The sequence below is a fragment of the Athene noctua genome, chromosome 20, assembly GCF_965140245.1.
Source record: "Athene noctua chromosome 20, bAthNoc1.hap1.1, whole genome shotgun sequence".
NCBI lineage: Eukaryota > Metazoa > Chordata > Aves > Strigiformes > Strigidae > Athene > Athene noctua.
The window spans coordinates 10,310,639-10,323,089 of NC_134056.1; the positions used below are offsets into that span (position 1 = coordinate 10,310,639).

General features: G+C 44.5%; 1 protein-coding gene across 12 annotated transcripts in view; it reads right to left on the bottom strand.

The window, feature by feature from the left end:
• Window positions 1–12,451, bottom strand: part of CACNA1B (calcium voltage-gated channel subunit alpha1 B) — a 309,602-nt gene that overhangs the window by 52,969 nt on the left and 244,182 nt on the right. For 10 of the 12 annotated variants that reach the window (XR_012634942.1, XM_074924009.1, XM_074924006.1 and 7 more), the window contains 6 exons: window positions 12,048–12,208; window positions 10,753–10,890; window positions 9,658–9,859; window positions 7,934–8,098; window positions 6,969–7,079; window positions 6,727–6,810 (listed from right to left, as the gene is read on the bottom strand). Coding sequence is in view for 11 of the 12 variants with exons in the window: in XM_074924009.1 (XP_074780110.1) it covers window positions 6,727–6,810; window positions 6,969–7,079; window positions 7,934–8,098; window positions 9,658–9,859; window positions 10,753–10,890; window positions 12,048–12,208 (861 nt within the window). In the remaining variant the exon portion in view is untranslated. Of the gene's footprint in view, window positions 1–2,034; window positions 2,041–6,717; window positions 6,811–6,968; window positions 7,080–7,933; window positions 8,099–9,657; window positions 9,860–10,752; window positions 10,891–12,047; window positions 12,209–12,451 lie in introns of all 12 variants that reach the window. The other 2 variants (XM_074924010.1, XM_074924011.1) reach the window with 2 other exon arrangements.

A 12,451-nucleotide genomic window follows, 5' to 3' on the forward strand; every position in this document is an offset into this window, starting at 1 on the left:
GCAGCCCAGTTGCAGAACACAACCACCTCCTGGACTTGAAACTTCAGATTTCTGTTTTCAAAATGAAGGGCTCACCCAAAATGCTGTGGGAAGAGGAATCCAATCAAGCCAAGAACAGGATCACTCAGGAAGCATTGGCAGTTCTCTTCACCTGGCATCAACAAGAATTAACCTGTTCTGGTAAGGAACTACTGTTGAGGAAATGGTGGTGTTCCCATTTAAACGTCTGTGGCATTGCCAGTACTGAAGAGTAGTTCCTGAATCTTTCATAGGGTCTTGGCTTCCTCTGAAGCTTGGGAAAAACTCTTGTTGATTTTAAGAGACTGAAGATTTTTGCCACACTTGTCTGTGCCTTGGGGACTCTGCCATTACAGGCATATCATATAACGTCCTTTCATCCTGAGCCAGGAACCCTGGAAAAATGATTTTATGCGTGTGATGCCCAGATCTCGCTTGTTCTCTACTATCTTTCAACTTTGGTGCTTCTCCGTAGTGACTGCAGGCTCCCATCATCAGCAGCGGAAGGAAGAAGGCAGCTCTGGAGGACAACTTGGTGCTCCAAAGGTCTAACTTGGATGCCTTGGACACCGAGTGATGGAAGGAGCCTGGACCTGAATATATGACCAGAGAGACTGCAGTCCTAACAAACTGCAGGATGAGCATTCAAATCTTTAACCTGCAACATGGACAGCAACAGGACCAAAACTGGGCCAAACAGAGATAAGCTGATTCTTTTTCAGTATATTTTCACGTGTGTAGCTGATGCCAGAGCACTTATCCGTGCTGCCTGGGCCGGGGGTGCAGAAGGCGAAGTCTCCAGAGATCCTCACAGCTGCCACACATCTGTAAGGCTTCCAGCCGCCGCAGCACACGCACAGGATTCCCTTCTCACATTGCACTAGGCAAACTTTTAACATGTACATCGCTGGTTTTCTCTTTGCTGCTTCCTAGCAGGAAATCCCCTCCTGTGACCCTCCATGAAGCATGCAGGGGGTTTATTTGCAGCCTGGTATGAAGATTCGCTCTGATTTGTCTCTTAACAGCAACTGTGCAACAGAAAGTCCAGATGTTAACATCCAAGAGCTGTTGTCAGGTGGCCAAACAAGTATTTTTGATGAGCTTATGGTCTCATCTGTGTTACTAGCCATAGCCAAGATAATTAAGAATTGGAAGAATATATGGGGGTTTTTTGTTTGTGTTTTTATTTAGTTATTCTCTTTTGCTTAATTTATGATTTTCAAAGACACAGGCCTGTATTTCCAAAGGCATCTTTGAAATCAGGCACTAAATTCCCAGTGGGATCTGGTTCCCAGTACTTTTCAGCCCTGTTCATAACCTGGCTTATGCATTTTACTTGAGATGTTTGCTCTTGTATCCAGGGACTCCTTGCCCACTGTGGTGGCAAAATGCCTCTATATTCTGGTATCACAAAAAAATTTCAAAGTGGAATAAAAATCACGCTTTCCTATGACTTTTCTTTTGATTTGAGGGAAGCAAGTGTGTAATCACTTCAGTAATTTTTGTTTTGCCTTACAATAGAGCATAAACCATGGGCTTAAAATAGGTGTAAGGCAATCCTCTTAAATGCACTGCTTCCCTCTGCAGAAAGTTCAATGCGTCTCCTCATAAAAGAAAACAAAACCAGTTTCTGAGAACTGAATTTGGCACCACCACTTTCAACATGAAGGGTTTCCCAGCCAGCCAATCTTCTCTACTCCAGGTCATCCAGAATCACCCTTCCCTCCTATTCTCATCCAATTTTCCACCAAAATAAAGCAAGTGTCAGTCTCCCCTTTATCATTGTCAGGTGTAACAAACAGCAGAGAACAGGCTATTGGTAACTGCATTTGCCTCACGTCACCAATTAGCCAAGGGGAAGAAGATGCAGAACAGAAGCCAGTTTTGAGGCACGCTGCAGTGAGGCTTTTTCACCAGTGCAATCGGAAATCTCATCAAAACGAATTAAATTAAAGAAAAACGAGAGAAAATAAAAGCAGAGAATTTAAATAATTGTTTAAATTCAATGAAACCAACCGTGTCCTATATGTGATGTTTTCATGGATGGATATTTGCAAGATTATTTACAAATTTATTTTTTTTTGAGCAGCAGGTGCACAACATACAGACGGAGACATGGTTTTCGCATTGTATGTTGATTGGATGGCGTGATTCAGCAGGTAGATAAGGAAAATAAAGAACAAAACAGGAAACAAAAGAGAAAATGAGTAATCAGGACAAGCAAAAAAGGAAACTCTGAAAATTTCACTGGAAAAAAACTGTTTGGCTTTTGGGGGGTGTTATTTTATGATAATTATATAAATAAAAAATGCTTCAAACCAAAGATTCTGAGATCCTAAAGGTAACACAGACAGTGCAGTAGTTATTTGCATTTCATTTTGCAATGCAAATTGGGAGACAATTCACAAACACTTCTCAGTATGTTTTTTGTATTTCCAGGCATAGAAATAGATGTCAGTTTGCCATACACCCATTCAGACTCCTGAGGCTGACTGTCCACAAGGACACCTTCTCCTTAACGCCACCTATTTTACCTCGATTACAGAGAGGGTAAACAACTGACATACGTGTTTTTGCCTAAGGAAATAAAAAAAATATATATATTCCACTGCATTCACAAAGTAAATTACATATGACATGACTAGAAAATTAAAATAAAGCAATTAATTAATCAACACATATTTTTTCCTTTTATCTTTACTTTTCCTTTTATCTTTACTTTTCAGTAGGTTAAAAATACCGATGCAGCAAGGCTGGTGGAAGCTGAGTCTCTCAAGATGAGACCGCCCAGGTGAGCAGGTTTATTTACCTTGGAGAACACTTACAGCTGGAAAATGTAGTCATAGAGAAAAGTTGTGCTCCTGCAACTATGTGTGAGCCTGATCTCCAAGTCATGCCCAGACACCATCCCCTCTCCACAGGGAGCTGCAGGGCTTCATGAGTGGGTGTTACGGGGACCGATGCAGACTGACTGTTGAGATGATGTGGCTGTCCCTGGGCTTCTCATCCTGAGAAACCCTCACATGTAATAGCAGGTAATAACAGGGCTGAATGCACAGGGAAGGACTAATGGGGGCTGCCACCCAACTGTCCCCACGGCTGCCCATCAGCCGAGGAGAGGCTAGAGCTGAGGAAGGCAAATGGAGAAGAGGGCATCCTCTGTTGGGGACACAGCTCTGAGTCATAACGAGGAAAGATCTGTTCCATTTGATTACTCTCAGCTCTGTAACACAGTGCAGAGAGCTGCTGCACCCTGGGTCATATACCGAGCCAGAAAGTTGGAGTTAGCAGGATTAGCTATGGCGCTTTCTGCAGTGGATGTTCATCCTGAGCCTTAGTTTCTACTCTACTCTACCTGGAAATATAAAGGGCAAAGAGTGGTTGGGCAGAGGCAGTGGGATTAAAGACAAGCCCATATGCCCGATCTGTGCTCTGTGAATCAGACAGCCACCGGTCCTCACCTTGGTCCCTGCTGTCTGCAAACAGCATGCTTGCTATCACTGCATCGGGCTTTTCAGCCCTTTTCTAAATTTTTTTAATTGGATCTAAGTACCAGAAGTATTTAAGTGACTCAGGTGCAACTCCAGTTTAACAAAACAGCAGGTTATATATTACAAACATGGTTTAAAGTGTAACTCTTCCAGGATATATATGCATTGCACCACTTTCCAGGGAGCAAAAGGCCTGGTGTTTCCCAGCGGCTTTGAGAGCTCTCGGGTTTCCCTTGATGGGCCGTGGGTCAGAAAAACATGTGCTGCAACCTATCACAGAGCCAACAAAATGGGACCAGAGCAGAGCACTGGCTCCTTCTGCTTGTTTTCCACCCCACGTGCCACAGACTGTTCTCAGGACTGGAAGGAGAGGAAGGCTTGTAGTGGCAATGGAGATCCTGGTACAAGGCTACCTCCACCACATGCCTCTGGATGAAGGACGATTAACTGTTCCATGAAAGGTGTCCTGAAACCTGCCATTATTTGCTGCTATTAACAATTCTGTTATACATGTAATCTTTGGGGCGCCAGTGCAAACTTCCACTCATGTAATTAAGCAGTGATTTTGAGACCTGTGCATCATGGTCATCTTTAAGCAAATTAAGCTCTTAACGCCTCTTCAGCAAGCTGTGCACAAGGCCTTTGAACCCTCAGCCCATCATCCCTGTCTGAGGCCGCGAGGTGGATGTGTGTGGCTTAAGGCAGGTGTGCTGGTGGCTACAGCAGCCACCAGGGCAGGTGAGCATGGTGCTGCAGTAAGGCGTGGGCTGGAAAGAGGTCAGAGGAAAGAAGTTCTGAAAAACAAGTCTAACAAGAAGCTGGGGGTGGGCCTCTGGGCACTCTGTCTGCAGGGAGAGCAGGTGGAAAGGAGACATGGTGGCTATGCAGAAGTGCTGCAGAAGGGGAAGATTTAGAGAGAGCGGAGCTCAAACGGGACTATGGACTGAGACAGAAGATCAAAAGGTCAAGGGCTGAAGTGGTACTGAGGGCTTTTATATTAAAGACATGTTTGTGAGCAGCTTTATATTGGACACACTTCCAGGGGAAGCTGTTGAGCTGCATTAGGAAGCCCTCTCTAAGGTTTGACCTAATGGATCTAGTTACTCATAAATCAAAAGCCTCTTCATTACAACCTGGGACAATAATGGAAAGGTGTATAGGTGCTTGGAGTTTACTGACTGGTTTTAGAGGTAATTCATACTACTCTTCAAAGGCATCCCCAAAGTGCTGCTATCTTTGATGGTGGAAACCAGAGAAATTACAGCAGCAGGGAAGGGTGATGTCATCACTCCCAGCACCCTCAAAGTTATTGCATCAGTGCCTGGCAACTCACACAAGGGTATGTGGGAGCACGTTTGCTCTTCAGCCCAAAGACCAGAAGAGGGGTGGTGAACCTCTCCCTACAAAAACTCTCCTACCCTTGATAGTTCACCAGCAGTGCCAAGGGACAGCTGCTGTTTCCAAAAAGCTGGAGACTTGCATACACAGACCCAGATGTGCTGTGGCTTTGTCTTAAATTCATTGACGTATCACAGCCCAACTTGATCAGTCCGCAGTCAATTCCCCAGGTGCCAGATGCCCTCACTGAGGCTGGACCACCCCTGTGGGAGCTGGAGGCAGTGGCCTGTTAACTGAGCGGGGACTGCTACCTGCCGAGCAGGGAACAGGCAACACTGATGGCTGCTCTCCGCCTGCAAAACAGCTGTCCAAAGCAGGATTTTAATAAGAAGTGTGTGGGCTTGATGCTGCAAAGGAGACGCCTTCCTGAATGAGAAGATGCCCATCTTGGAGAGACCACAGGCTCCCTTACCACGTGCGAGTTGGCTGTGGTGCTTCCTCCCGGAAAAAGTAGCCAAAGGAGGGGTGGAAGAGAAGTGTCAGTCTCTGTTTGTGGCTGACTTGCAAAGGTTTTCACAAATTTTCAAACCAAGGCAAAAGTTTGGGTTGCTGAGTCTGGCAAGAAAGCATGTCCCATTGACAGAGGGAGTGGAGGCAAGAACCCAGTACCTTCCACAGTGCAATAAATCTCCTAAGCACTCAGAGAAGTGGTAGTCAGACCCTGTGTTTGATCTGAGCAACTTCACCCTGGCTCCAAGCTGTGCATTGAAAACAAAAGGTAATCCAAAGTCTACGAAAGAGAATTCACCAACTGTTAAATGAATGCCATGTGTGGGGGGAGTAAAACTTTGGGGTTTTGTGTGCTTTTTTGTACCAAGGAGGTTAGGCAATAACATATTTGTTAGAAACATTAATACAGTCTTCACCACCAGCTGAATGTCCTGTAAAGAAGTCTGGGGAGCACAGTTCTAAGCACACACAAAACAGATCTGTAAGCAAATCTCAGGGACTGAGAAAAAAAATTATGATAAAGTTCAAATTCATCACATACACATACAGCATCATCAGCTAAAACATGCATTGGGAAAGGAGCAATTTATAAACTGGATAATATCAGGCTGTCAAGGCTTGAGTCAGACATTTGCTGCCCTTATGGAAAAATCCTCTAGAATTTAATGGCAAGTTTGTACACTTCATGTAATCTGCAGGACTCATTAGCAGGGAGACAGCAGTCATTGTAGGGCTGGCCAACAAATCCTATGGTAAAGTTTTTTGTTTTAGTAATTGCCCCACAAAGTTTTTGTGCACATAACATAAATGCACCATGGTGCCCTAATCCAGACTGTGCAGATTGATGAGTTTCTGGCTGTTTCTATATTCCCATGCCCTCTCCCTTTCTCGCTTCTCCTACTGCCCTCACTCTGCCCCGTGACCAAGACTGGGTAGGAACCCAAGGGACATGCATGTGCGTGTGCCCTGCAAAGCACCTCACACTCTAAAACAGCAGTCCTCAACACAATCCTTCTGCTCTTTTCCCTCTATTAAATTCAACAGGATTTTTCCATTAATAGGCAAAAACGGCTTGGGGTTAAGAGTTGTTTGCTGAACAAGAAAGAGAGGTTGTTTCCTGGCAGAGTCATTAACACTGTCATTCTCATCACAGCTTTTTGCATGGAAGTCTTTGGGGCAGACAGCTGTGGTCATTGCCACAGAATGAGCAGAGCTAATGGAAACAGGCTGCCAGGTCACCCAAGGACACCATCACATGGTGAGTCCCAGAGGTAGCTCTGGGGAATAAGGCTGGTAGGGAAAAGGTGCAGTGTCTTGACAGGGTACAGCTTTGTTGGTAAATGAAGCAAACTGAGCAAACTGTACTTACCGCAATCTCCGTTACTAAAATATCAGTAATACTTCCCAACACTGTTACAAAATCAAAGACATTCCAGGCATCTCGGAAATAATTCTGCCAAATGAAAACACAAGGGGATAGAGGGATCCAGGGGTTATTTTTTTTTTTTTTTCAACACAGGCTTTTTTTGTTTGTTTTTAAATGCGCATCACGAAATACAAGCGTTTCATGTAGAGAGGAAACAGTTGAAAGTAAACAAGGAAGGCACATACCAGGACACCAAAGGCAATGATCTTCAGCACACATTCCATTGAAAACATGGATGTAAACACAATATTCAGGCATTTCAACATTTCTTCATATGCTTCTGGAGCATCATAGAACTAAACCAGGATGGAAGAAAGGCTGTTACTGGAAGATCACTTATAGAATAAAACCTTCCCAGCTCACTTGCCTGACTGCAAGACTCTTGCCCATTTTAGTGCCAGATTTTGAGCTCACTTTAAGCAAAACTTGGGGTTAACAATATGGTTATTCATTCCACTCCAGAAGCACACCATTGCTTATGTGCTATCTTAATGGGGTAGCTGGGGATACACCAGGATGGAGAGACTGTTGCTGGTGTAAGCAGAGCATGGATCAGGAGAGAGGAAGGGCATTTTCAATATCAGAGGACATGTGCAGAACTGTGTTCCGTTTCAGCAGACCCTAAGAATATGGTGACCCCTTGACAGTGAACATACTCTAAGCTAGGCAAGGGATAGGGGGGAAGATCATCTACAATATCCAGCCATTTGCCTCTCTTCCTCTTAGGCACTGTGGATCATGTCCCAGAAGTTTGACACTGCTGCAGATTGGAGCAATTTCCCTGGGGTAGCAGGATGTTGAGCATCCCCAAAAAGTGACCCTGTGCTGCAGCAGGAAGCCCAGGTGGAGCTGGGACCTCAGGATGTGCAGACTCCAGTTCCCATCCCACTGACCATATGCTGAAGGGGCTACGAGACAAACAAGCACTGTGCAGGGGAATCCCATTCACAATATCTCATCACAAATAAACCACCTCCCTTTAGGGACTGAAGAAATCCCACAAAGCCTCTAAAAACAACATCAGGCAGATGAGAAGTGGCAATTGCTCCTGCCAAACCCCCCCCGGCTCAGGTGGAGAGTGCAAAGCCTCTCCAGCAAACACTGCATTCACTAGCCCAAAATTGCAAAGATTCAGTAACAGCCCACTAACCTTCATCATTAGAACAATGGTATTGAGTGCAATCATGACCATGATAAAATACTCAAAGGGAGGGGACACCACAAATTTCCACATCTTGTACTGAAAAGATTGCTTGTTCTGAGGCATGTAGCGGGTCAGTGGCTTGGCACTTATGGCGAAGTCTATGCAGGCCCTCTACAAAACAAAAATGGGATGAAAAGAGTACAAAAAAGGGCTGGCAGTCTCTATCACTCAGGATATCATTTGGAGAGAGAGTGGAGCATTTAGTGGAGGATGGTATTTCTAAGTGTTTCTCATACACAATGCGAGTACTGACTGCCTCGTAAAATGTAGCACAGGATCCCCAAATTGTAATCACTTTTGGACACTAGCTGAAATATTAAACCCCACAACACTCCTATGACCCCCTGCAATCCTAGGAGACATCCTTCCATTGCAGTTCAGCTCCCAGTTGGTCCTGATCCCTTCCCACTTAGGGAAGAGTGTTATAAATCCACAGCCTCACTTCAGAAAACACTTTGCCAATTCCTCCTGATATGTAACTGTAGCAACTGGAGGACTGGTAAAGATGTTATCTGTGCTTAAAAAAAAGGTATTGTGAAACTAAGGTATGTTCTCACACATAGCAAAACCCGTCCAGCTAATAACATTTCATAAAATGTGAACTGGACTCAACCAATAATTTATCCAACAAATATTACTGGGTGAACTCTCAAAGACCCCCTTAGTTGGGTATTTCAGTTCACATTATTATGAGTATAAAACTGCATTAAAAATTGATTTCTACCCGCAAGAAGTTTTGATTCTGAAGCATTTTCTCATCTTGGATTTAGATAAGAATTCAGTCTCAAATTAGTGCAAAAATATTCTCTGCCTAGTTGAAAAATAATGTGAGTAAAGCATCTCTAAATGTTCTGCTTTATTTTGGACTTTTTGTTCATATAGACAAACAACGCACTAATTAATAAATCAGATTAAAATCTAATCTCTTTTAATTAAAAATCAGGTTTCAGTTTCAAAATAAATGAAGAGATGTTTTTTCACACAACAGGTCATTGAGGCTGTGGGATCCCAGGCAAAGGATGTTGTGGATGCTAAAATCTACAGGATTTCAGGAGGAAACTGGATACGTTCATGGAAGAAAAATACACAGATACCGCTAACTAAAGAAAAAACCTGTTCAACTCGGGAAGTTCCTGAGCTGAAAATGATGGCATTTGTGAGGGCATTAAAGAACAGTCTCATACATGCTTGCCCTGGCTTTATACTCTTCCCAAGACATCTACTCTCAGCTGCTGTCAGGAGGACATCATCTCAGCCAGGCACAAAGCCAGCCTGGTGAGAGGAGCGCTCCTTTGGGGAGCTGTAGCAATTGTAGTTCAGTTTGATCTCTGATGACTGGCCTCTAAAAGGCCGAAGATTTCTGTCTCCTTCCACACCTACATGCTTGAGCTAACATGCAAGCCTATATTCACTTTGAAGTGGAGGTGTGGCCCACAGGGACGTGTGACAGTGCTTACTAACATGCAGCATTTGGGGGCTCTCCCTGGTTTTGTTTTTATGCAAAACCTGAAACAGTCTGTAATTTGTTTGGTCTCTACACCACACACCCTCAGGTGATGAGTGCTCTAAAGACCCCAGAGCATGGCAGGGATGAGGAGTGGGCTTCCAACAGAGTATTGAGGTGCTCTGAGCCCCCAGGTGCTAAGTCTGGATTCAGAAGATGCGGGTACCTCGTTTTTCTCAAGGCTGCACTCTGACATCACTTTATCTCCTTGCTCTTGGAAGGTGATGATGATTAACGCCACAAAGATGTTCACAAAGAAAAAAGGGAAGACAACAAAATACACCACATAAAAGATAGACATTTCCATTCGGTAACCAGGGCTGGGACCCTGTTCCTCATAGGTAGCATCCACCGAGTGCTTCAGCACACTGCAATCAAGCGCAAAGAGAGAAGAAAAGTCAATGAAATCAGTGTGAAGCACCAATGACACCCTCATAGTCACTCACTGGCCTTCACTGCAGGGAGGGTTTTCCACGTATGCTCAAGTCAAACTCACTCCCATCTTTATGGCTGGGAAGAAGTTTTCCTTGAGGATATGTTCAGGGAAATCCTTGGTGTTTTCACCATTCTGCAGAATAATGGAGATCTGCTACATACAGATCTACTTATCCCCCTGGCCAAGGGGAGAGGATACAGTTAGATCTGGCTTCTTTTCTCTGATTAACAGGGATGAAGTAAGGGTGGGAAAAGAAAGCGGTTGATGATCTCCAAGTAGTGGAACACAGTGAGGGACTGGAGAAGGGACACTGATGCTGTATGTTTTATTCTTTATTTATGAAATAGCTGAAAGTGGAGAACAGGGAAGGCCTACTGTAGAGAAACCCTGAGCATGAATTGTACTCCACATGTCCCAGCAGGAAAGCATGCCAAAATAAAGGCATACGCTGAACAGTAATTTTGGGACTGTCACATCCAGCATACTTTCAGCATAGGTCACAATACTTTTTCCCCTTATTTTCTTATATTCCCATTATCAACTTTACACCTGAGAAAGGTGTGCAAGTCCAAATGACTGGAGCAAGCAGGCTATTAAGTACTGAAAACTGCCTAAGCATCCCTGTGCAAGCTCAGAAAAACATCAAGAAAAATGCAGAGCCTTGTCTGCTGATTCACCCAATAATCACACAAGGGAAAATAAAAGTTTAGCTGATAAAAGACTATTCTTATTTCACAGGTCACCTGCCATTTACATGTCCCTCCGAGCTGTGGAAAGCTGTCACTACCTCTGTGATCACTGACCCTGCCAGTCCCGGGTACTCACGTTGGCCACCCTTCGCCTGTGGAGACAGTGAAGAGCGTAAGGAGAGCCCAGAGAACGTTGTCGTAGTGGAACTCATATTTTTTCCATTCCCTGGGCTGCGCCTCCACCTCATTTTTTTCATAATCGAGGTACTGACCCCTAAGAAAAACAGTGATTCAGACCAAATGAGAGAATTAAAGCAAATCAGCCATTTCATATGACTCACTGAGGAGCATCGAAAAGCCCCAGTAGCAGAGTCCTACTGTGCTATGTATTAAATATAAATAAAGCGACAGCCCCTAGGTTTGTAACAGAACTAAAGGCTATCTTTTGAGCCATTTCACGCCACGGGAGCTGAACCTGAGGTCTAGAAATGAAAGAAATTGTAAGCTGGACATTCATCCATTAGGCAAAGCCATCAGTTAACAGCACGCTGGCTCCCAGATTGTTTGACCCCACAGAAAACTGGGCTGCTTGGTGTGGAAAAGTCTCTGGCTCCTCCTTCAGAGTTGGATCTAACTTCTAACTGTGTCCTGCTTTGAGGGGCTGAGGGACCTGGCATCTGGAGAGTTCCCATCCAACCTACATTTTTCTACAGTTTCACATTTATTTCTGTAATATATCTGTTTTATTGCAAGGAAGAACTGCAGTGACAGCCTCTGGAGCTGCTGTGTGCACGCGATCCCACCAGGGATGTGCCCTGCATCTGCAAGGCAGCCCAGGAGCGGTAACGCAGGCGGACCTGGGCAGTGCTGAGGATGTGGTTTGGTGCCAAGAAAAAAGGCAAGTGAGGAAGATGCGTGCTGTGTTGAGTAAAGCACCTTGACAGTCTGCTGCAAAAAACAAAGCATGACAGGGCTTTTAAAGATATTCAAATACTGACCCCTTTTCTAGCTAATTAGGAGCTCTTCAATTTCCTACCAACTCACTTCTAATTATGTATTCATTATGCTTTTCTAATTCATATGAGCCCTAAGAATCAAGGCAGCAGATAGAAAAAGGAGTCACACCATCCCTTCAAAAACCCCTTACCTTAAAATCACACCTAGCCCTCCCTGGGAAAAAGAGCCTGCTCCTGTGCATCATTAAGCATTTGGGTAAGCATGTGCTAAATCAAAGCCAGGAATGATGCAGTTATTAAAACAACAAAAGGGAAAATTCACCTCTAGGGTAATTGTGCTGAAGCATTGCTCTTACTTACAGGAGACTCATCAAGCTCAGCAGATACCTGGCTGATGCAGCTTTGGGACAGTCAAGGGAGCTGCTGCTGACAGAGGAAAGTCGGGCTCCCCCTCAGCCCCTGCCCCCGGCCATACCTGCAGTCCTTTTCCAGCTCCTTCGACTCATCGGTGCAGTAGAAGAATCTGCCTTTGAAGAGCTGCACAGCAATAACGGCAAAAATGAACATGAATAGCATGTAAACTATGAGGATATTGAGGACGTTCTTCAGGGAATTCACCACGCAGTCAAAGACAGCCTGGGGACAAAGGAGAACAAGGTTAAGGGGTTGAAAGAAAAGTGCATCTGACATCTTGGCATCTAGCATCTAAGTACTCTTGGGAGTAATTACTCAACTTACAACCCACAGATGATTTCATGGGATTGTACACCAAGCGCTTGACCAAGAGTCATGCTCCCACTGTGAGAAATAACACCAGCTTCCTACATCTCCTGCTTTCTTGGCGAGTTTGGCTGTGCCACAGAATTTTCTGATGCTGCC